We start from the raw sequence: 24,143 nt of genomic DNA on the forward strand, positions 1-24,143 counted from the left end.
TAGGGGGAGAAGGAATTCTTTGGAGCCTCCTCCTTCCTGTGCATTTGTCATATCGCCACCTTGTCCATTCTGCTATGTCTATAAAAGTTGGGGCCAAAGAAAGAGGAAGTGAGACCATGGGGTTATGCCTGCCATGTGACTGTTTTTACATGGTTGAAATACAGATAAAATGAATATTAGGCGTAGCCTTCAAGGGAAAAAGAGTGAGAATGTTGAGGAAAGGGCAACGTGCAGCCTGGGAGGTGGGTATGGGCAGGACAAGAGTGATGCTGCGTCTCCCACCCGGACCCCTGTAGAGTGTACACAGCCGCCATAGTTACCATTCCTGTTCTGCAGCTGTGGCTGCAAACCGTCTTTCTCAATTCCAACTGTGACCCTCCATCCTTGTCCCCTGACCTTCCCTGCAGCCCAGGGCCAGCCCTGCCAGTGAGCCTGGTGATGGCATTACCGTGTGATGGAGAAACTGCTTTTGGGTGAGAGGAGTGCTGGACCCATCGTGGGACTCCTTGGTGACCTTGTACTTGGGGTGAGAACACAGGTGGTAATCTATCAAGGTTTCTGCGTAGGTCAGAGGCTGCTTCACAGCAAATACTCCTGGACTGGGATTCTGTAGAAGACAGAGAGGAAAAAAGATTCTCTTCTGTTGACCAGTTTCTAAGCCAGGCATAGGACAGGCGTCAGCTACAGCTCTCGGCACTAGCACCAACACTCTGATTCCATGTCGGCTCGTCTGGGAAAGAGAAGCAGGGGAGCAGAGGGGTCTTCAATTGGCAGCAGTCACAGCCATTCATAAATGTCCCTTTTCTGGTTTGAGCTTCATGACATACTACATGGGTTTACTAAACTCACGTGGAAACAAGGACAACTGAAATCACAGCTTAAAACGGCCTAAAGAATTTGTTTCTAAATATGATGAATTAAGGAGATTTATTAAATAAGCAAACTGGTTTTAAAAATCAAATAAGCTTCTGGTTTTGAAAACAAAAATAGCTTCTTAAAAACTAAATGGAGGACAAGAGGGTGACGTTGTATATCTCAGGAAACGTCAACATTTCACATTGTTTTGATCATGTTTTTCCTTCAGGAAGGCTCCATTTGGATGTCGGATCTGATGTTAAGGGAGAGCCTGTTTTTCACTAATTTTCCAGCAGAGGTGATGGAGGCACAGGGCAATTATATGAAAATACGAAAATATAGGACCTTTTAATGTTCCTTCCTGGGCTTGTCCGACAAAAACCCTATTCTTGTTCCAAACGACAACATAGCTTTTGCCCTCAGTTGTTTAATTTCAGATGCTTAAGAACCATTAAGTAGAAATTTTGTTCTTTTTGTTTGTATGTTTTTAAAAAACTTTTTTAAAAAACAATAAAACTCCACACGGCTTATGGAAACCCAGTCTCACTGCCAAGAAACAAATGTTCCCTGCAATTTAAAGGAAATGCAGCTTGACCAAGGAGCATTACAGCACCCAGGCGCAAGAGCTGGGAGAGCCCAGGTGTGGTGTAGGTATTCCGTGTGCTCCAGTCAGGAAGGCTGGGGAGACCGTGAGCTCTGAGAGCAGAGAGGCTGACTGAGTTAGGGCCTGGGAGAAAGACAGGGGAGGGCTCTTGCCTGAACTCATGGATATAGAGCAAGGAGAAGGGCAGAGAGGCAACGATGGCCACTGAGGGGGTCTGCAGTGCCCACAGTCATGCAGAAAGAAACAGACACCTTGATGAGCACCTGCAGGTGAGGGAAGGTAAGGGTACATATATGTGTGTATATATGTATATATATATATATATATTTTTTTTTTTTTTACAACAGCAGATTCTTTGCTGCTCCTCAAGCGCTGCATGGGGTGGGAACAGAGACGGAGAGAATGTAAACATTGGGTTCCACCCCCTGAAGCTCGACAGAAGACCCTTTACCCAGACAGGGGCTAGAGGGTTGGAAGGGAGCAAGGTGAAAGGTGGGCCCCAGGTGAGCCAAAGCAGGGGAGGCCTGAGGATACCGAGGCAGGTGGGTGGAGAGGAAGGACAGCAAGGAGGGTGGTGGGGGGGAAGTGGGGACAGCTCCTGTTCCCGTGCGTGTCCCCTTAAGTAAGCTCTTATGGAAGGAGAACCAAAGGACAGAAGCAGAGCGAGCACCACCTCTGCCCCACCAGGCCCACCAGATCCTCTGTCGTAGTCACAACACATCCAGAAGTAGAGCGAGGAGAGCCTAGGCCCCCAGCCAGGAAGTGGGAAGACAGGCAGGACTGAAGAAGGGAAAAAGGAACCTGGCTCCACTTCCTGGGTAAAGGGAGCAACTGGAGTGTAGGAATCTGAAAACTGCTGACCGCCATCACCAAGAGTCATCCTTGTGGTGACAAAAGGCCAATCAGCACAGCATCTGGGAAGGGATCCCAGAGGGAACTGGGGCAGGAGTGACAGAGACCCCAGCTGGGCCTAGTCATGGTGTGACTGGGAGGCAGCGTGAGGGGAGGGGGCTGGCCATGCCCTATGGGGGTGGTGATGGGGCAAGGTGCACCACACCAAGGAAGGGAACGAGCCTGTGGCCTCCAGGAGTGCCTCCTACACTGCTTGATGGAGGCTGGGTGACATTGCTCTGTGGCCAACTGTCTTGATCTGCCTTGGGCCAAGTGTAATGAGTGACATCTTTTTGGAAATGGTAATATCAGTGTCTCAAAGAGTTGTCATACTTCAGAACCCCCTGGGTGGCCATCGCTACCAGAGTAAGTGGTCTGAGTGGTCACCCCATGATTATTTTTATTTGAATTTTCCTCAAACTAATGCATGCATACAGTAGCAACTCACCCGCTGGAAGGATTAGTGACGAAAAGCAACAAGGCTCCTGCAGGCCCTTCCTATCCCCAGGCCCACCCAGAGGCTGTTTTTTCCCATTATTTCTGGGTTTTGTGTCTGTGATGGTGACTATTCTAACTCTAAACATTATGCTTATTTTTCCATCTCTCAATTGTCAACCTCAGATAATGCCAGTTGACGCTTTACTAAGCAAGATAAGGATTTTGCTCCTGTAAACAACTGCTCCTTCCAAACGTCTTCCTCCCAATTTTGAAAATTACATCATAATTTTTAGTCCTGCTTTTGGTTATCTTTGTCCTGAAATGATGCATTTATACTCCTATTTCTTGTTTCCTCGTCTTTAGTTGAGTATTTCAACTCCTCCTCAGGTAAAATGAAAGCATTAGCATTCCTACACTTTCTAGTACCTTTCCTCCTCTCTTCTACAATTTACTTTTATATTATTGAGATGGTTAACACTTACATTCTGGAACCACACCAAGACCTTCATGCTTTGTTCATAAGCTGTCTCTAAAAGCTGAGAACTAGTAAATGGCATTTATTTTGTCTTAATGGTATAGATATGTTTCTCTGCCAGGCAAAGAAAAGGCTCGTACTGTAGTTTTTTTGTGAAGATTCAATATCATGGTCTGTGGGTCACTGAGAGAGGAGAGTTCTAGTATCAAGAACCCCAAAATGGGTTCTATATTTAAAAATTTTCCAACTCTTAAAAAGCATGCCAAATTTTAATTTGTTTTTCTATTTGGAACACAGACTGATTTTTAGTTGATTTTTCCTCGTGGAATTTATAATGGCCTTTTTTTGCTTGAATGGCGTGCCTTTATAAGATCCTCGGGTGTCTCCATCCTTCCCACTGCACTGTTCATGCGTGGAGCACACCCTTCCCTTGACACCTCTTTCCCAGAGCCCTTCACCCTCTCTCCTCTGAGCTTAATGTGCAGATATCATCCAAGACTTCACTATAACACTTTACCAGTTGTAACGGGGATATCTTTCCTTTTACTTTTGTTTCTTTTCTTAGGGTTTCAAATTCTTTCTTTTATAGCTATATTGAGATATAATTGATATACAATAAATTGGACATATTAAAAGTATATAATTTGGTATGTTTGACATATGTTACATCTGCAAAACCATTACTGCCATAAAAATAATGAACATCTTCATCACTCCCCAAAGTTTCCTCTTGCCCCTTGGTAATCCCGCCAGCTCTTCATACCATCCACCCACCCAAGCCCCAGGTGGACATAATCTGCTTTCCATCTGTACAGGTTACTTTAGATGTTCTAGACTTTTCAATAAATGGAATCACATAGTATGTATATTTTTTGGTCTGATTTCTTTACCCAGCATAACTATTCTGAGAATCATCCATGTTATTATATGTATCAAGAGTTCACTCCTTTCTGTTACTGAAGAATATTCCATTGTATGGTAATACCACAGTTTGTCTGTCAACCTCTTGATGGACACTTCTTTCCAGTTTGGGGAACATATGAAGCTGCTGTGAATATTCCTGCACAAGTCTTACGCTTCCATTTATCTTGGGTAAATACCTAGGGGCAGAATGGCTGGATCATATGGTAGGTCTATGTTTACTACTAACTTTTTAGTTTGTAAGAAACTGTCAAACTTTTTTCTAAAGTAATTGTACCACTTTACATTCTCACCAGCAGTCTTTTTAATTTTAGATATTCTGACAGAGGTATCCTATTATGGTTTTAATTTACATTTTGCTACTGATGCATTATTTTGAGCATCTTTTCATGTTGTATTTGTCATCCTTTGATGAGATGTCTGTTCAAATCTTTTGCCCATTTTAAAATTGGGTTGTTTGTTTTCTTACTATTGAGTTTTGAGTGTTCTTTATACATTTTAGGTACAAGTCTTTTATCAGATACATGATTTTCAAATATTTTATCCAAGTCTGTGATTTATCTTTTCATTTTCTTAACAATGTCTTTAGAAAAGCAGAAATTCTTAATTTGGACAAAGTCCAATTAATCCATTTTTTTTCACTTATGGATTGTGGCTTTGATGTTGTATCTAAGAAATCTTTGTCTTACCCAACGTCACAAAGACATTCTCCTATGTGTTTTCCAGTTTAGGTTTTATATTTAGGTCTATGATCCATTTTGTGTTAATTTTTGTAAATGGCATGAGGTACAGATTGAAGTTCTTTTATTTCTAGTTATTTTTATTTTTGGTAAATGGATATCCAAATGTTCCAGCACTATTTGTTGAAAAGACTGTCTTTTCCCCAATGAATTGTCTTTGACCTTTGTCAAATATCAGTTGACCATATATGTATGAATGCATATATTTCTGGATTCCTTATTCTGTTTCACTGATCTGTTTGTCTCTTTTTATGCCAATACCATACTGTCTGGAGCACTATAGCTTTCAAATAAGCTTTGAAGTTAGGTAGTGTAAGTCCTTTGACTTTATTCTTCAAAGTTGTTTTGGATATATTTGCATTCCATATAACTTTTTGAATAAGTCTGTCCATTTCTACCAGAAAAGCCTGCTAGTGTTTGATTGGGATTGTGTTGAATTTTTAGATTAGTTTGGAGAGAACTGGCATCTTAACAATGTTAAATCTCCCGATCCACCCACATGGTATATTTCTCCATTTATTTAGGTCTTTGATTTCTCTCAGCAATGTTTTATAATTTTCTGTGTATCAGTCATATATTTTTGTCAGATTTATCCCTGTTTCATATTTTTTGATGCAATTGTTAAGTGAGATGGCTTTTTAAAATTTCAATTTTTGATTGTTGCTAGTATTTAGAAATATGACTGATTTTTGTATATTGATCCTGTTTCCTGCAATCTTGGTAAATTCACTTATTAGTTTTAGTAGATTTTTGGGTAGATTCATTGTATCTTCTACATAGATAACAATTTTGATTGTGAATAAAGACAGGTTTACTTTTTCCTTTCAAATGTGATGCCTTTTCTTTCTTTTTCTTGCCTTGTTGCAATGGCGATAGTTACAATCTTGAATAGAATTTGTAAGAGTAGACATCTTTGTTTTATTCCTGACCTTACAGGAGAAGCATTCAGTCATTTACCATTCAGTATGATGTCAGCTCCAGGTTTGTAACAGATGCCCTTTATCAGGTTGAGAAAGTTCCCTTCTGTCCCTTACTTGCTGAGAGTACTTATCAGGAATGCTGTCAGATAATTTTTCTGCATTTGTCGAGATGATCATATTGTTTTTTTTAAAGATTTACTTTTTTTTTTTTTTAATTTAAAGATTGGCACCTGAGCTAACAACGTGCCAATCTTTTTTTTTTTCTTTTTTGCTTTTTCTCCCCAAATCCCCCCAGTAGATAGTTGTATAATTTTAGTTGTGGGTCCTTCTAGTTGTGGCATGTGGAACGCCGCCTCAACGTGGCCTGATGAGTGGTGCCATGTCTGCGCCCAGGATCCGAACTGGTGAAACCTTGGGCTGCCGAAGCAGAGCGCGCAAACTTAACCACTCAGCCAGGGGCTGGCCCCTGTTTTTCTTTTTTAGTCTGTTAATATGGTGAATTACCTTGAGTTTGGAATGTTAAATCAATCTTGTATTCCTGGCATAAGCCCCTATTTGCTCATGATACATTACCCCTTTTATATTATGATGAATTTGATTTGTTAAAATTTTGATTTTTTTTTTTTTTTTTTTGCATCTATGTTCATGAAGGATATTGGTCTATCCTTTTCTTTTCCTGTAATGTCTCTGTCTGGCTTTGGTTTCGGAGTAAGACTGGCTTCTAGAATGAGTTGGAAAGTAATCCCTCCTCTTCCATTTTATGGAAGATTTCTTATGGATTTGGTATTATTATTTTCATGGATTTTGTACTACATGTTTGAGAGAATTCTTCAGTGAAGGCATCTGGGTCTGGAGTTCTCTTTGTGGGAAGGTTTTTAACCACCAATTCAAATTCTTTAATAGAGATAGAACTAGTAGAGTTATCTATCTCTTTTTGACTAAGATTTAATAGTTTGTACCTTTTAAGGAATTTGGCCATTTAACTTAAGTTGTTGAACTTATTGGCATAAAATTTTTCATAGTACCAATTTATTACCTTTTTAATATCTGTAGAATATGTAAGGATGTCACCTCTCTCATTCCTGATATTGGTAATTTATGTCTTTCACCTTTTTTTCCTGATCATTTAGGTTTATCCCTTTTATCGATATTCAAAGAACCAGTTTTTCTCTATTGTTTTTCTGTTTTCAACTTTATTGATTTTCAGTATGATTGTTACTATTTCTCTTCTCTGCTTAATTTGGGTTTCATCTGCTCCTTTTTCTGAGTTTCTTAAAGGGTTAGTGAGGGCGCTAATGTGAGACCTATCCTCTAATGTCTTAATTCCCCCCAAAATTTTTGTGTTGTGCTTTCATTTTCGCTCAGTTAAAAATACCTTCTAATTTCTGTTTTGATTTCTTCTGTGGACTATGGGCTTTTTTTCACTTGAGGAAGATTAGCCCTGAGCTGACATTTGGGCCAGTCTTCCTCTATTTTGTATGTGGTTCGCCACCAAAGGATGGCTGATGAGTGATACAGGTCCGTGCCCTGGATCCAAACCCATGAAACTGGGCTACTGAAGCAGAGCACACTGAACTCAACCACTAGGCTGCGGGGCTTGCCCCTGTAGGCTATCTTAAAGTATATAATTTAGCTTCCAAATTTTGGGGGGATTTTCTAGATAGTTTTATGCTATCCATTTCTGATTTAATTCCATCAAAGTCAGAAAAAATACTTTATATGATTTGAATCTTTTCAATTTTATTGAGCCTTGTTTTAGGAACCAAAATTTGGTCTATCTTGGCAAACCTTCTGCACACATCTGCAGAGAATCTGTAGTCTGCTGTTTGAGGGTAGTGCATTCTTGCAGCGTCAGTCTTGCAGGTCAAGTCGATCCAGAGTGGTATTTGTCCGTTATGTCCTTACTGATTTTCTGTTTACTTCTACCAATTATTGAGAGAGGGGTGTTGAAATCACCAACTATAACTGTGGAGTTGTCTATTTTTCCTTTGAAGTTCGATCCGTTTTTGTTTCAGGTACTTTGAGGCTCCAGTGTTAGATGGGTAAGCGTTTAGGATTGTTGTGTCCCTTCGATGAACTGCCCCTGATCTTAGGTTCCTGTCCTATACAGAGCAGGTGCGCCCTGAGTATTTGTGGAATTAATGAATTAATAACTACTGATATTTTCCAAGGAAGTATGAGCGTGACTATGGAACATTCCCTTAACTTCTCCACACCAGTTTTCTCACGTTTAAAATGGTGAGGGAGTGAGAGTGGGTGGGTCTGGGGGACAGGAGACTGGAGAGTGGTTCTCAAATCTTGCTGTGGGGAACCTTGGGTTTGGCAGGGTCGTCCTCCTCAGGGGACACCCTGAGGGAAGTGGAGGGGTGGAGAGAGCAACTAGGACTTTATTTTATGTATTGCCTATGTAAAATTTCGGCTGATGAGAGGGTTCTGGTGCTAAATGAAATTTGAAAATCACTGAGTTAAATGTCCTGTGAGGTGGTCCTGGCTCTAAAATTCTCTGTCTCTGGGAACACTCCTCTCAACCAATGAGCCTATGAGAAAATGCCATGAGACTAAGAGAAAATGCCCCCTCGCGGCCAAGATGCACACAGCACAGCTGTCTGTAGGAAAGCAGCAGAGGGCAGAGGAAGAGCCCCAGGCCAACAGCCAGGAAACAGGCAGGTGTCTGTCCCAGCTCTTCGCGAACTGGCTGAGCCCCCCTGGGTGTGACTAGCAGCATCTCTGCCCGCCTTAGAGATCCAGATTCTCATCTGGAGAGCCTCACAATGGAGACTTTCTCCAGTAGCATCTAAGGTCCTTAATTCTGTGTGCATGCGTGTGTTTGCCCTTAGAAAAGCAGACCGGGGCCGGCCTGGTGGTGCAGCAGTTAAGTTCGCATGCTCTGCTTCGGAGGCCTGGGGTTCACTGGTTCGGATCCTGGGTGTGGGCCTATGCACTGCTTGTCAAGCCATGCTGTGGCAGGGGTCCCACATATAAAATAGAGGAAGATGGGCATGGATGTTAGCTCAGGGCCCACCTTCCTCAGCAAAAAGAGGAGTACTGGCAGTGGATGTTAGCTCAGGGCTAATCTTCCTCAAAAAAAAAAAAAAAAGGAAACAAAACAAAACAAAAACAGACCATTACTTGGGCAACTGTGGCATTTCACCGATGACTCCATTATTAATAGAACCTCATCAGAGGTCCAGTCTGGCTTGCAGTCATTTAGGATTTGAGTAGGTGGAAATAGAAGGGTAGACAAGGGGATCCATGAGGGCAGGTCAGCGTAAGGGAAGGCAGGGTGCCGGGAGGGGAGCGCACAGAGTGTGGCCGGGGCGCAGGGAGAACGTGGTGCTTATTGCTGGCCTCGCAGTCAGGAGCTGGGACTTAATCTGTAGGAAATGGAGAGTCAGTGAGGAGCGCTGAGCAGGACGGGGGCCTGGCCAGGGTGTGCTTCAGCGAGGCTAGCCAAGCGCAGGAGCAGGAACGAACCAGAACAGAGGAAAGTGGGCGGCAGAGGGGCAAACGTGGAAGGGACATGCCACCCAGGGATGGACTGAGGAATCGGCAAAGCTGCGGGGAACGGAGTTCGGGTGATTTTAGTTTCTTTTTCTGTTGTGTTTTCTTTTCCCTTTCTACTTTTTTTAAAACTTTCTGTGTGTGTGTGTGTGTGTGTGTGTGTGTGTACACACATATATTCATAGATATTCATATTCATTACATATACTTAAATATTATACATAATTAGAAAGATCATAAAGCTACTGTAATAAAAATAAATGCTGGCATTTTTAAAAGATAGAAACACTGATATTCTCCAAATAATAAGTGCTGGCAAGTAATTTCAAAGGGGTGACATATTGTTTAACATTTGAAATTCCAAAGAGAGAAAAGTATTCCCAATTAATGCTTCTGTTTTCTTACAAAGTAACTGCTGAAGTCAAGAAACGTGGAACACAAGCCCTCTGCCGATTGTCACTTACAAAAATATAAAGCGGGTCGTAGTCTGGAGAGCTGGCTAAGGCCTCTGGGGGTTTCATGCTCAGGACCGAGGTCTTGCCGGCCAGCTGAGGTGCGGCCTCCTGGTTCGGCAGGGCTATGATGGTGGTGGCTTCATCCTGCGCAGGGACCGAGAGCGGCGTGTTAGTTTTGATGCCAGGACAAGAGGGGAAAGGTGAGCATGAGTCTAGAAGGCGGGGCTGTTACCTCAGCTCCTTGCTTCAGGGCTCGAGCAAGCTTTTGAGGTCTGTAACTTGTGGAAGACTTCTGGACACAGAATGGCTGATACCCCTTGATTTTGTACAGCTCAGGAACCTGAGGGCGAAAGGAGACGGCTGACTGCATGTCCTTAAAAGCCCGTCACCGTTTAGGGGGATCTACTTCTTAACAGCGTTTCTGAGCTGCCTGACAGTAAAAGGAAATAAGCGCCATGTTGTAACCATCACATCGTGGCAGTTACCACTTTGGACCAGCACTGGAGGGACTTTAGTGCAAGTCCTGAGCCCTGTTCTGGGTCCCAGCACACACGAGCCTTCACAATTACCCTCCCACAGCATATGGTTTAACTGCAGACATACACCAAACACTAGTTTGTCCATTTAAAGTGTTTATATTCTCAAGAGCAAAAGTGGTCACATACCTCAAGATAGGCTGACTAACTTTTGTTCACTATCTTGTGTTTTTCTTAAAGTTTCTAGGATGTGAAGTTCAGATAGCTTCATGTATGCATAATAGAGGGTATAATCACAGAATAAAGACCCTGGTTTCCATAAGCCACGTTGGGAAAAAAGAATCTGTTATACCTCACACATACCATAAAATAACGGCAGAAAAATACACACAATATTCCACACAGTATGATCTGTAATGGAACAAAACTAATCAAATAATGCAGTTCAGATCAAGAATATTTTGTTCACTTTATAAGAAACCCAATTAACTAATACCATATGACAGTTCTGACCTGCAGCTTGAGGAAGGAATAACTCTGCTTGATTGGAATTTCTGAAGATTTGATTGGGACCGGGCCAAGGCCGTCGGGAGCCTAAAATGTGAGAATTCCAAAAATTGACACATAATCAACACTGAGCAAAAGTGCCCATGCTTCTATTTTCATACATTTCCAATATTAAATGAACAGCTCTGCTCTCAAAGTGCCCCTTCCCACGACCACAGGTGCTGCTTGATGTGTGGCGCCTGGAGGCAGCGTGGCCACCCCTCCTCCTCGTCTCTTAGTGAACGTGATTCTTCTTTTTTATTTTCTATAGTTATGGACACTGCAACATGCTGCCCAGAGTCCCCTTCGGGCTTCAAGGATTTAGTGCCCCAGCTGCTAGGAGTCCCGTTGGTAGAACAGCTCCCAGGGGTCAGCCCTCCCCAGGAGTTGCCTTGGCTGAAAGGAGCCGCCTCACTCATCACGTGCCCGTCCTGGGCAGCCCGCCTCCAGTGACAGGTTGAAGCGAAGATGTAAAGGCCAGGTCCTCTCACTGTCCCAGCTTTGGAGCCCCTCAGGAGTTCAGCGAGGCCTTTGTCAGGATTGCCACCCTGCGTCGCTCTGTGTACTCCTGCCCCCGCCACGTCCCCTCCACAGGTCCCATCCCAAAGCACTACCTAATGACCCTCCTGCATGCTAATCTGCTTGGACACCGGAGCACCTGGACCAGCGCCTGACATTTTATGGGCACTCAATAAATACGGTATTTCACCTAATCTAAGACACCATCATTAAATTAATAGGATACAGTGCTAACATGCCATCAATTATAAGACATCTCTCAATTTCAAAGATGCTAAATATGAAAAAAGTGATCTTAGAATCGATGAAATATAGTATTTATGGAACTAAAAAATTCTTTATAGACAAGAATGCTGAGAATTCTGTTTTTCATCAACCCTGAGCAACACAGAGGTCTTTACAGAACTAACTAAAATATCAAGTGAAATGTGTAAGCTTTGAACTATACCAAAACAAGGAGCTGGGCCCCCAGCACAGTGATGCTCTCTCTTCATCCCTCCATCCTGTCCACTCCGCTAATTATTGACTGCCAGATATTTATTATTGCTTAAAAATCACAGATTTATTTTTTCCTAGGAGCTAAATATTCTGATCTTTTAAGTTGTTTAATTATCTAATGCAAAAAACACATGGAATTTCTAAAGTCAGTTCTGTAACCCTTGAGAGGATTAACCTGCAATGCTTAACGCACCCGATAGGATGCGAATGGCAAGTTTATTTTTTGAAACTAAAAGAATAATGTTGTATATGCACTTTCAGTATCAATTTAAACACAATTTTTATTGCTAACTACTGAACTTGGGCAACATTTTATTACTGGCTATGTGACCTTATGTCTCAGGTTCCTCCTCATCTGTAGATGATAATCTTACCACGTAGATTTACTGAAGAGGAAGTCAACTGATACAACTGAAGCATTAAGACACTGCCCGACTCATGGAAAATGCAGTGTAAGGATAGCTACTGCTTTTCTTATAATGCATTAGTGCCCCATGGGGCAAGAGGGATGAACTGTCACGCCTCTTGCCACTGAGAGACACAGAGAGAGAGAGAGAGAGGGAGAGAGAGAGAGGAGGAATTCTGAGTCTGATGGGTTAGATTGTGAGATTCTGGGGCCATGTTCCCTCATTCCTAGGTCAGGTCATGGACCTGGGGGCTGCCCTTCTCTGGCCTCTCCGTCAGCTGAGCAGGGCCTGTCTCCTGGGGCCAGGCCAGGCCGTCTTGTTTCTCTGTCTGCCCGTCTGCTGTGAGGCCTGGTTCCCAGGCAGTCAGGCGGGGCTCAGGGCTCTTGCTGGGTTCCAGGCCAGGAAGGACCCAGCCCAGTTTACCCAGGAGCTCTGCACAGGCGTATCAGGTGCCAGGCAGGTGGCAGTAGCTGATATCTGGTTTCCCATTGGTCACAATTCCCTGGGCACAGGTCTCCCTTGGGAGCCTCTGAGGCGGAGGTGAAGGGACTGAGCCCAACAACTATCTCTGCCTCACAACCATCCGATCATGCCCGGGCCCCACCCCCAGCCTCGCAGCACCCACCAACTCGTTGGAGTCCTGAGGAGCACTGTGGGACGGGAAGCCGAAGGGCAGGACTTCCCTGGGCGACACCGAAAACCGCCTGGAATAATCGTCGTGACCGATCAGCGGCAGAAATCTGGAGGGACTCTTGTCTACGGGTGAAACAAACAGCACTTTTGGGGCGTTCTTAAGGCATTTCTCTGTGAAACCACCGTCTGTGGTTGCTTATTGAATTAGTGGGTACTTGCCACACAGCATTTCCAAAAGAATATCGTTGGATGTATGTATTAGACCCATTTTTATTTTCTCTTTTGTTCTTTACCTCAACAGCCACTCCAATTTTTTAAAATTTTATTTTACTTTTGCTTCTAAAAAACAATAATTCCAAATGAAAGTATCTCTGATGAATATTCCCTGTCCCCGTTAGCAAAGAAAAAGATTAAATTAAAGAATCATATTGAAGACATTTTCCAGGTATCCATACATACTTCACAGGTAAATGTTACAGCATTTTTTTAAAAGAGTTTCTTTATTAGAAACTTGAATACCAGAGACAGAAATAATAAAGGAGGGAAAAAAGAATAATTAAAATGCAATAAAATGTTATGAAAAACAAAATACCCACTGGATCTTAAAGGAGAGGAAGCAGAGGGGAGGGGGTGCTGCTGGGGACCGAGGGCCTGAGCCTGAGGCCCCCGGGCCCCTCCTTCCCTTGGGGCTGTCTGGTCTCGCTCCCCAGCCCTGGTTTGGGGCACTACCCGTGGAGGAGGGATGGGGTCCTGCTGGTGTGTCCGGACTGAAGGGCCGGCCCACTGCCTGTGCTCTGCTGGGCTCCCAGCACCCCCGCCAGCCCCCACCCCACATGGTGGAGCTCAGCCCGCCCCCTTGGCATGAATGCAAGTCTTTTCTTGCCTCTGATGATGGACTTAATAAACAGCATGGACTAAGTGAAAAAAAAAAATTAAAATCAACACAGTGCTATGAAAAACAAAGTACCCCTCTGGGTCCTGAAGGAGAGGAAGAGGAGGAGAGGGGCTGCTCCTGGGGGCAGGGAAGCGGAGCCAGGCTCGGGGGCTCAGGCTCGGGAGGGGAGGAAGAGTGCCAGAGGATCAGGGCCTGCCTGTGCATCTGCACATGAGCCACCGATGGAGAATATGGGACATGGCTTTTGGGCTCCCAGAATCTACTGAGAGTGGGTGTCTAACAGCCCTGGTCACCCTGGGGATCAGAGGATGGGAAGTTCTTTAAGTAGCAAAGATCATACAATATAAAAAACTTTATGTGCAAATGCTAGATTGAGACAAGATGCAGCCAATCGACAGTATAAATGATGACTATCTTATTCTCTTGGGTGACAAGAAAGAACAGAGGGCACAAAACAGGAGGTTGAACCACCGCCACCCTTCAATGAGATTACAACTTGGTCAGGTCGGGTGACCCTGCCTACTACCAGTTGGGCAGGTATTTCAGCCAAAGCTGCCATGGAGGTCTGATTTGTCACTGGTGGGTTGAATAATGGCCCCTCCAAGGTGTCCCCATTCTGTTCCCCAGAACCTGTAACTACGTCACCTCACATGGTAAAAGGGACTTTGCAGATGTGATTAAGTTAACGGTCTTGAGATGGGGAGAGTGTCCCAGGGAATCCAGGTGGGCCCAGGGTAATCACAGGGTCCACAGAAGAGGGAGACAGGAGGGTCAGCGTCAGAGAAGGAGACGTGACGACTGAAGCAAGAGGTCAGAGTGATGCGAGGAAGGGGCCACAAGCCAAGGAAGGCAGGCGGCCTCCAGAAGCTGGAAAAGGCCAGGAACAGACTCTCCCCTGGAGCCTCCAGAAGGAACCACCCCTGCTGACACCTTGACTTGAGACTTCCGACCTCCAGAACTGTAAGATAGTAAATCCGTGTTGTTTTAAGCCATTATGTTTGGGGTGATCTGTTACAGTACCCATAAAAAAAACTAATGCATGTGACTCATGAAAATATTTTATTTCTACACAGCTAACTTTATTATAAAGAAACCTCATGCTCAGAGGACTTACTGGTCAAGGTGTTGCGATTCTTCACAGCTGTACTTTACCTGGTGCTATTGACTGTCGTCCTTTAGTGAGCCTTCTGAGGATGGTCCCTTTGTCCATGTCATGAAGAGCACTCAGCATACTGAGTAGTCGTTGATGAACCATGATCTGGAATTAGAAAGAATGATCTCAAATTATTAATTGGTACATGCTCATTTTGGCATTCAATTTAACTCACTTTCCCCAACCACAACTAAGGGCTGAGGCCACCACTCTAAGTCAGAATTCACAGGGAGAGTGGCACGCTGTCCTAGGCTGAGGCCATGGGGACGTCAAGGTCTGGGTAACACTGACCTGCCTGAATACAAAAAAAGACCAGGTTGCCTTTTGGCCTTGTCCCACCCAATTTATGAGCTCTGGTTTTCTCTATTTCCAGGGTGGAAAGAATGACTAGTTCTACGTTCTTTCTTTTCGGTACATGTGAATAGTAACGCTCCCGCTGTGTTAGCTGCAGAATTGAGGGACAAACTGAAGGGGCGATTCTGTAGAAACAGGGCTCTGGACTTTGGGCAGTGCTCAGTGTACACCACTGTGCTCTGCATTCCGAGCAGATGCTACTGAAGGTGAGCGCTCCCTGTGCGCAGAGCTGTGGCTGAGGGGACCCTTCATGTCATGATTAACACTCCTTTCCATCCTGTAAAGGTCTCTCTTGTTCAACAAATATTATCAAGTGGCTACTGTGTGGCCAGTTCTGTGCAAGATCCTGGAGATACAGGAGGCAGACCAACGTGCTGCCCGAGGGAGCCAATGTTCCCGTGTGTGTGTGTATGGGTGGGGGTGGGATGGCAACAGACACTTGACCAAATAAACATGGTGAACGCCATGAAGAAAATAAAAGACAGTAAATGCATGAGGGCATGACTGAGGGGCTGAAGGGGGTCGGACTGGCAGGGATGATGAGGGAAGGCCGCTCGGAGGAGGTGAGCTTTGATCTGAGACTTGAAGGATGATCAACGACGATGATCTTGAGAAGAGAGTTCTGGCCAGAGGAACCAGCAAAATACAAAGATCCTGATTCAGAAACCAAGGAGATGGGTTTAAGGGACAGAAAGAAATCCATATGGTCGTGTAGGCTTGATAAAAATTGTGCGTCTGATTCTAACTGCAATGTGAAGCCTTTGGAGGGTTTCACCAGGGGAGAGGTATTACCATCTTCAAGCTTTGGGGGTACTGCTCTGGCTGCTGTGTGAGGACGGGAAGCAGGAAGATCTGTTGCAGTGGTCCAGGTGAGAGATGAGAGGGTGGCTGAGCTGAGGAGATGGCTGGAAGTCATCAGGCTGGGACTATATTTGCACACCGAACTGACAGTACTTGCTGGGGAGTGTGAGCACAAGACTGAGCCATCACTCAGAGCGAAGCATGTAGCTGCGGACGGTACTTTTTTCAAGCTGGAGGGTTTGCTCCAGAATGTCCAGGGTGGTCCCATTAGTGGGAAGCCAGCCCGGCCAGTATCTTGCTGCTGTTTGCCCGTTGTTGGCAGCTGTGCTCTCTTCTCTCAGAGCACAGCTTCGTGCTGCCTCTTTGCACCACATTTCTCCCCACGGTCAGCATCTTGCGGCACCTCTGTTCTGCATATACACAGAGCCCACCAAGACAGAGCTTCAGCAGGGATGCGGGTTCCATGGGGCCTTGGAGGTTGGTGAGCAGGTCATTGATGCAGCAAGCTCTGCCTCTGCCTGGACCGTCAGCAGTCCCGGCTGAAAGCGCTGCTGGAAAGATCATTGGTACCATAAACTTTGGAGTCCCCTGTACGTATTCACACATTTAATCCTCATGGACAACCCTGTGAGACAGGTCTTACTGTCATCCTCAGTTACAGATGGGGAAACAGAGGCCCAAGGTTATGTAACTTGTCCAAGATCAGAAAGCTCCTAAGAAGTAGCACCAAGAATTAAGGGCGGGCAGTCTGGCTCCAGAGTCCAAGTCTTTACCACTGCTCTCCCCTGCTTGAGGGGCGGCTCTGCCCACCGAGGGAGCCACTCTAGTGGCAAGGACAAGAGATCTACAGGCAGCATACGATGCAAGAGGCACCACAGAGATCGCTAAGTGCTGAAGCTTACAAGGACTGTTTCTTGGAGGAAAGGTAGACTGCACTGGCTCAAAGGACAGTCACTGACAGATGGAGATGGAATGGCATCTCAGTTGATGGGCAAGGGGCAGAAACACAGGTTTGTAGCAGGGAATGAGCTGGTGTGTTTGGAAGAAGACAAGGACTGAGACAACCTAGAGAACAGGAGGCAGCTGGAGGGGGTGTGGGTGCAGCCAGACCAGCGGCTCACCTTCCACCCTTTATTGGCATTCAAGGCTAAGAGGTCATTTTCTTTTGATCACAGGAAGCCACTGGAGGCTCGCAATGTGCTGGGTGGAAGACCAGCGTGAGGGTGAAGAAGGCACAGCAGTGAGATGACACCGTGAAGGGGAAGCCATAAGCCTGGATGTTGGAGACAGGATTCCACAGGAATTCTCAATTGTCCTTTCTAGAAATAACTGATCAACATCCAATTGTTCTAGAGTTACCATATGACCTGGCAATTCTACTCCTAGATATATACACAAGAGAATTGAAAACGCATGTGCACAAATTGTACACAAATGTTCACAGTATCATTATTCATAACAGCCAAAAAGTGACAACAACCCAAATGTTTCCAAGGATGGATAAACAAAATGTGGGACATCCATACCTCGAAAACACATTAAGAGAAAGAAGCCAGCTACGAAAGGCCGTGTGTGTGTGATCCCATTTCTGCCAAATGTGCAGAAGAGGCAAATCCACGGAGGCAGGAAGCAGACGAGCGGTGCAGCGACTGCGGGAGCGAGAGGCTGCTCGCGGGAACGCGGGTTCTTTGTGCAGCGATAAAAATGGTCTAAGGTTAGACAGTGCTGCTGTGAATACACTGAAAACTACTGAATCGTCCAGTTTCCAAGAGTGAATTTTATGGCATGTGAATTATATCTCAATAAAGCTGTCATAACAAACTCACCGTTCAATTTCCCTGTGCTGATGACTAAACACATTGCGGTTTCAGTCTGGTCCTGAGACTTACCTTGCGTGCTGCTTGTTGAAACCGTCTTTGCGCCCTGAACCTGTTGACCCAAGTATTATTCGTGAGTGGATCAAAACTGGGATGAAATTCCTGGATTTTCTGTGAACACAAAATACAGACACATCTTCGATTTAAATTTTAACTCCTGGCATAAACATTTAATAAAAATGTTTTAGAGTTTGATCCCAAATCAAGTTATTATTTATTTGTCCTGCCATTTAATGAGCATTTATTAAGCACGTTTAGTGTACATAGCATTATAGGGAATACTTCTTGGGTTGGGGGTCAAAAGTGGAAGACAAGATTTGGGTTTTAAGAGATTTACAGTCTGGTTAGGGAAGCTCAAGGAAACACATGTGACCCTGAGGAAGAAGAATAAAGACACACAGAAATCAATGCCACATGGGGGGCGCTGGCACGGCATCCAGAATCGAGAACAGTGGGCTGTGGGATCCCAGCAGAGAAGGAGGACTGTTTTGTTCGGCCCTGCACCGAGCACCAGCACAGGGCCTATGTATGGAGTGCAGTGTGCGTAGGTCAGTAAATGAATGCGGAGGAAAGGATGCCTGCCACAGCCTCAGGCACTGGAGCTTCTCGAACAGGGAAACGATATGAAGGAAAAGGCATCAGAAGTGAACTCATCTCACGCTGGCCCACGCAGTGGGCTGGAGAGGAGAGGGAGGAGGGGCGGATACAGGAACAAACAAGCTGTTGGATTAGCTGAGGGTGAGCCACGAAGGCCGGGCTTGGGTGTGGCCTTGTGGAAGAGCTATGGCAAGACTTCGTGGCCAAACTAAATGTGGGGAGAAGAAAAGAGGTAGAAATAATTCAGATGTGGCAAACCCAGAAAAGAAAAGCAGGAATGATGGAGGTGGGGGAGATTAGGAAGAATTGCTTCATTGTTGAAATTAAAAATTGGGGTTTTAACCAGAAACAATTATATGACAGAGATGCTCAGATGGAGGGGCTACTGTCCCCATTCTAGGTTTGAGGACACTGAGGCTTCAAGGCTAAGAGGGCTTCTCCTAGGTCCCAAATCGGTGGTAGAGCTGGGACCAGAACTCTGGCTTCTGACCTCCTGTCTTGTACCCTTCCCACAAGGGGATGGGGCAAGGAACAGAGGCCCAGGGACCCACCAGGAGCACCCGCAGATGGGCTTGCAGAGCAAAGGGAAACAAAAAAAGAGATCAAGAAGGAGAAAGTAGAGGGGTGGAAAGGAGGAGCCAAAGTATATAATGCCGTTCATTTCAAGGGAAGCATTAATTACGAGTTTTGATGCTTTACTCGCAATACGTAAGAAAAAACACTCTGCAAGTGTAAGCACATTAAAAATTATTAAATGTCCCTTGGTAAAAGGATTTCTATAAAACTGTTTAGCGTTTTAAAAATAAGCATATAAAGAGCTGCTAATAATTAGATTTCAAGGAAAGGAAAGTTACCCACTTCTTTCAGATTGCGAACAACCCGTGTGTGGTTAACTTCTGTCTTGAGTCGCTGAAATTCCTCATCCAAAACAGGATCTCCTCTATCCAGCTGGGTTTTTAATCATCAAAAACATTAAAATTGAATACAAGTGTACCAACTTTATTTCTCTTTAAAACTGGCAGAAACCCATTAAGCAATTGGACAAACCCACCCATGGAGTTCCCGTTGGGAGTGGTGGTGACGGAAGTAGGTTATAATGATCGTTATGATCACACTTACTGTTTAAGCACAGGGATATTCTATAGAGGCACAAACCCAATACCTTCTTTTTGTAATTAGAGGACAGTGTCTCTGGAAACGATTTCTGAGGCATTTAAAACTCACAGAAAGGATTTCAGGAAACCATGTAACCATGGGAGTATAGAGCTTTCATTTAAAAGAAACTTAATGTCCCAGTGAAGTTTTAAGCCCCTCTGAGCTGATTATCCAGATTGTAACAAAGGCACGTGGTTCCTCCCCTTTCCCGGTGGTGGACCGGGTCTGTCTCTTCCCTGGAGTGAGCGTCCCCCAGGCTGCTCCCTTCCCCGATGGCCCCTGAGCTCTTTCCTCTTCCCCAGGGGTCACGGGTCACTCCCAGGAAGGCAGGCTGGGCTTGGGTCAGTGGCGACACCCACATGCCTCCATGGAAAAGGGGGCCGTGCAAACTGCAAAAACTTGTTAGCTTTTGTCTACCTGCGGTTTTTCATATTTGTTTGTTAGGTGACTTCTAAAACTAGCTTGGCTCTTAGGTACATTGTTCACAATCATTTTTAGAGACTTCACTGAAAGACATCTATTCTGATCACCACATTAACACCCTATTCAGAAGTAAGAGAGTTCTATTGTTGTCGCCGAGGTGGGGAGCTGTCTAGCTCTGATTTGCACATATCAGGAAGTTGAGTTTGAGACCGTGGACCTCAGATTCAAATACAGATTTCATGGGGAGAGACTCAGACCACACCCCACACCTCCCCACTAAAAGTAAAATAAAACAGGCAATTTAAAGAGGGATTGGCAAAGAGGTTGTTAGTAGAAGAAAGAGGAGGGAGATTTCTGATATCTTTATCAAGACTCTACTCATTTATAACGAACATCTCAGAATTTAGGATTATTGACCGTCTCCTCTGAGTAAAAGCTCGTCATCCTTGATGGTTCGTGCTGTCCAGCTACAACGCTGACTCCCCCACATCCTCCATCCAGCTCTCTTTTTCTGGTTTTCTACCATATGCCTTGGCCTCCAGGTTTTTCTTGCCACTGGGCCACCTGCCAGGATTCAGCAGCCAGTAAAATCTCCTGGACACACAGTCAGGTCCCTGCAACACTTGCTCTCCTACTACGCTGGGGCCTCGGGGTCCTGGTGAGTGATCCTAAGGATGTGATGGCTCGTTTCCAGCTCCCCTCACTCACCTGTGCAAATGCTCACCACTACCCCTGGCCCCTCTCCAGTCCCTGTTCAGCACAGTCTCTGCAGCTGGCCTTGCTTCCTGGATCAGCCGGAAGACAAGGCCACGCGCAGCCTTCTACAGACCCCTCTCTGCATGCAAACCTGAGTGTACCCCGAGTCCGTCCTTCCTCGGCTTCTCCAGTCCTTCCTCCTGTTCAGACACCATCTTTCCTCTGACCATGGCCTCTTCCCAAGCTTCTTCAACCTTTTCCTCCGTGATTGCTCTTTGCCCTCAGCCTATAATGTGCTCAAGTTCTTGCACCTCAAAAACCCCTGCCTTGACCCGTCGCCCCACAATGGTCCACGTCATTACTCATCTCAACTTCTCAACTATCGACTCACATCTACACATTCCTCAAGCCACTACAATTTGGCATTTTACCTCCACGAATCTACTGGAATCGCTGTCCCTGAGGCACACAAGGACCTCCAATCCACCCAATCCAAGGTGTACTTTTCAGGCCTCATTGTCCGGGAGCCCTTGCATTTGACTGATCCCTCCCCGGCTGCTTCCTCTGTGTTCTCTGGACCTCTGACCTCTGACCTCCCTGACCATTCCTCTCCTGTCTCCTTAGTGGTCCTGCTGCCCTCCCCTTAAGTAAGAAGTTCTGCAGATTTCCTGCCGTGAGCTACTGCCTTTCTCACACTATTCATGTTCCCCAGGTCACCACGCTTGTTCCGTGCTCTCAATCTCTACCTCAATGCTGCACACTCCCAAGTCTCTGTCTCCAGCTCTGTTCCTTCAGCCGCCACCTGGATGTCCCCAGTCACCCCAGATGTAACATGTCCCAAATTAAACTTTTCATCTTCCCCTTAAGCCAGCTTTTCTTCTGTCTCTGAGATTTCACGTAAAACCACCACCACGCACCCAAGCTGCAAACCTGGGCATCACTCTACCTTCTCGCTCTCCTTACCCCTCACCTCCCATTTATCTACAAGTTCAACTCTATCTGTGCCCTTAGCACTTTAAATCCTCTCTTAATGTTGCTGAGCCCCTTCTGGACTGTGACCTTCTCGAGCGCAGAGACCGTGGCTTATTCACTAGCACAGAATCTTCCATACAACGGGCGTTCACTAAACGAATCAACGGCTGGGTCTGCCTGTCAACCAAACGCTGGCAGTTACAGCCTTAACTCACACACTGACCTGCTCGGCCACGTCTGTATCACCTTCATCTTGAAAACAGAAAAAATCATTCCCTCGTGGGGCTGAGGAAAATACTTGATATTTTGTTTTTAAAATCCCATGCAAAGAATCTGAACACATCACACTACGTTTAAATGCCAATCTAATGTGTGCTTTTCCTGAATGCTATGATTTACCAATGTAATGACTGTATATTCTTTTGCTTGTCTTATGAAAAATAAAGAAAATAAGACATATTTATTCAAATATCTTATTTGGACTCCAAATAGGAAGAAAAATGTATTCCATATGAGAAATGCATTCATATCTGACAACAGAGTGTTGTTCCCCAGCCCCTCCTACCCCTGCCCGCGTGTGCAGCGCCGAGTGTGGGAAGCTCACACCCCCAGCTTAAATCTACGTGTTATGGCTGAATTGTGTCCCTCCAAGCTCCATATGTTGAAATCCTAACCCTGGTACCTCAGGAGGTGACTGTATTTGGAGATACGGTCTTTAAAAAGGTAATTGAGTTAAAATGAGGTCATTAGGGTGGGCCCTAATCCGATGTGACTAGTGTCCTACAAGAAGAGAAAGGAGACAATGTGGAGGCACTCGGTCATCTACAAGCTAAGAAGAGAACGGATCCTTCCCTCACGTCCCTCAGAAGGAAGCCACTGTGCCAACACCTCCATCTAGGACTTCCGGCCTCCAGAACTGTGAGGAAATAAATCTCTGTTGCCTATGGCACCCAGCCTGTGGTGCTTTGTTACTGCAGCCCCTGCAAACTAAGAAATATGTGATGGTTCCACAAATCCTACCAATTAAGTCCAAGCCCCTGTGACACGAAGCCCAAGCTGGATCCTCTCTCCTCTGGCCCATGTGTGTCGTGTGCTTCAGTCCTTATGGACCTGTCCCCGGGGTTCTCTGCACCCGTCCTGCATGTAACAATGTCTCTCACGCCACGGTGTGCCCAGGGGTTTCGCCCAGTCCCCCAGTTCCCGCGTCCACCCTCCCTCTCCCTGAACTTACAGGTGCTGCCTTGGCGACCCAGGTACGGCCCCTCCCTCAGTTTTCCCCTTTCTGCTCAGCCCCTTTGAGCGTCTCTGACTTGGAACTTGTGTGTGTAACTGGTGTTGGGGTGGCTCCTGGTCACTGTCTGTGGGTCTCTCTGACCTTCACGCTCTGCAGATCATGGGACGGGTGCACCTCGTGCTCAGAATTCCAGCCAGAATTTGAGCCTTTCCCTCCCTCTGAACTGAATTCCTCTCTGTCCTCTTTACTACTTTTCAAAATTATACCATGTCCTCCAGGAAGCTTTCCAATTAGATGACCTCTCTCTCCTCTTTGGATCTGAATCCCCACAATGCTTAGTAGAGGGCTCTCGTGACACTTACAGCAGCCTTGATTTATGTTAACAACTAACTTGTCATCAGCCTTCTCCCCTCCCAACTAAACTAGAAGTTTTCTTCCTCTTGACATGGCATCTTGCACGTAACAGGAATTCAAAATATTCAGTGAAATAAATGATTATCAAATTAGCAGTAATTCTGACCTTATATTTGGTGTTTACTCTTTGCCGCTCTTCAGTAAGGTCTGTTTTAAATTTAAAAGACATTTGATCTTTACCAAGGTGCACTTGCCTAGGGAGAAAAAACCCAACTTTCAGAACCCATCAGAATACCATTGTCAACTTGAGGATGGAGTGTCTTAGCGATACTCCACCACTGAAAAGGGAGGCTGAGATATCAGAGGAGACACCACGGGGGAGAGACATCGTAGACACTTCAACAATATAACCAAGATGAACAAAGTGCTCTGCAAAAGGAAGCTTATCTTCTAGTGACATGCGCTAAAATATTTGTGAACAGAAAATCTTGATGCTCAACATCATCAGACATTGGGAAATGCATATCAAAACCATGGTGATGCAGCACTTCACGCTTACTAAGATGGCTATAATGAGGAGGATGATGATGATACTAATAACAAAGGAAAGTAACAGGTATTGCCAAGGATGTAGACAAATTGGAACCCTTGCACACTGATGATGGGAGTGTAAAATGGTGCAGCCACCATGGAAAACAGTTTGGCTGCTCCTCAAAAAGTCAAACATAGAGTTACCACGTGACCCAGCAATTC

General features: G+C 45.2%; 1 protein-coding gene across 8 annotated transcripts in view; it reads right to left on the reverse strand.

The window, feature by feature from the left end:
* The window catches only part of LOC123285315 (cilia- and flagella-associated protein 221-like), an 88,034-nt gene that overhangs the window by 15,152 nt on the left and 48,739 nt on the right, over positions 1 to 24,143 (reverse strand). For all 8 annotated transcript variants that reach the window (XM_070507423.1, XM_070507420.1, XM_070507421.1 and 5 more), the window contains exons 12-20: positions 23,557 to 23,644; positions 19,415 to 19,504; positions 17,972 to 18,070; positions 14,927 to 15,032; positions 12,872 to 13,002; positions 10,790 to 10,870; positions 10,033 to 10,140; positions 9,810 to 9,944; positions 449 to 607 (exon numbers count right to left, since the gene is read on the reverse strand). In XM_070507423.1, coding sequence (XP_070363524.1) covers positions 449 to 607; positions 9,810 to 9,944; positions 10,033 to 10,140; positions 10,790 to 10,870; positions 12,872 to 13,002; positions 14,927 to 15,032; positions 17,972 to 18,070; positions 19,415 to 19,504; positions 23,557 to 23,644 — 997 coding nt within the window. The remainder of the gene's footprint in view (positions 1 to 448; positions 608 to 9,809; positions 9,945 to 10,032; positions 10,141 to 10,789; positions 10,871 to 12,871; positions 13,003 to 14,926; positions 15,033 to 17,971; positions 18,071 to 19,414; positions 19,505 to 23,556; positions 23,645 to 24,143) is intronic.

Source organism: Equus asinus, chromosome 4 (assembly GCF_041296235.1).
Source record: "Equus asinus isolate D_3611 breed Donkey chromosome 4, EquAss-T2T_v2, whole genome shotgun sequence".
Classification (NCBI taxonomy): domain Eukaryota; kingdom Metazoa; phylum Chordata; class Mammalia; order Perissodactyla; family Equidae; genus Equus; species Equus asinus.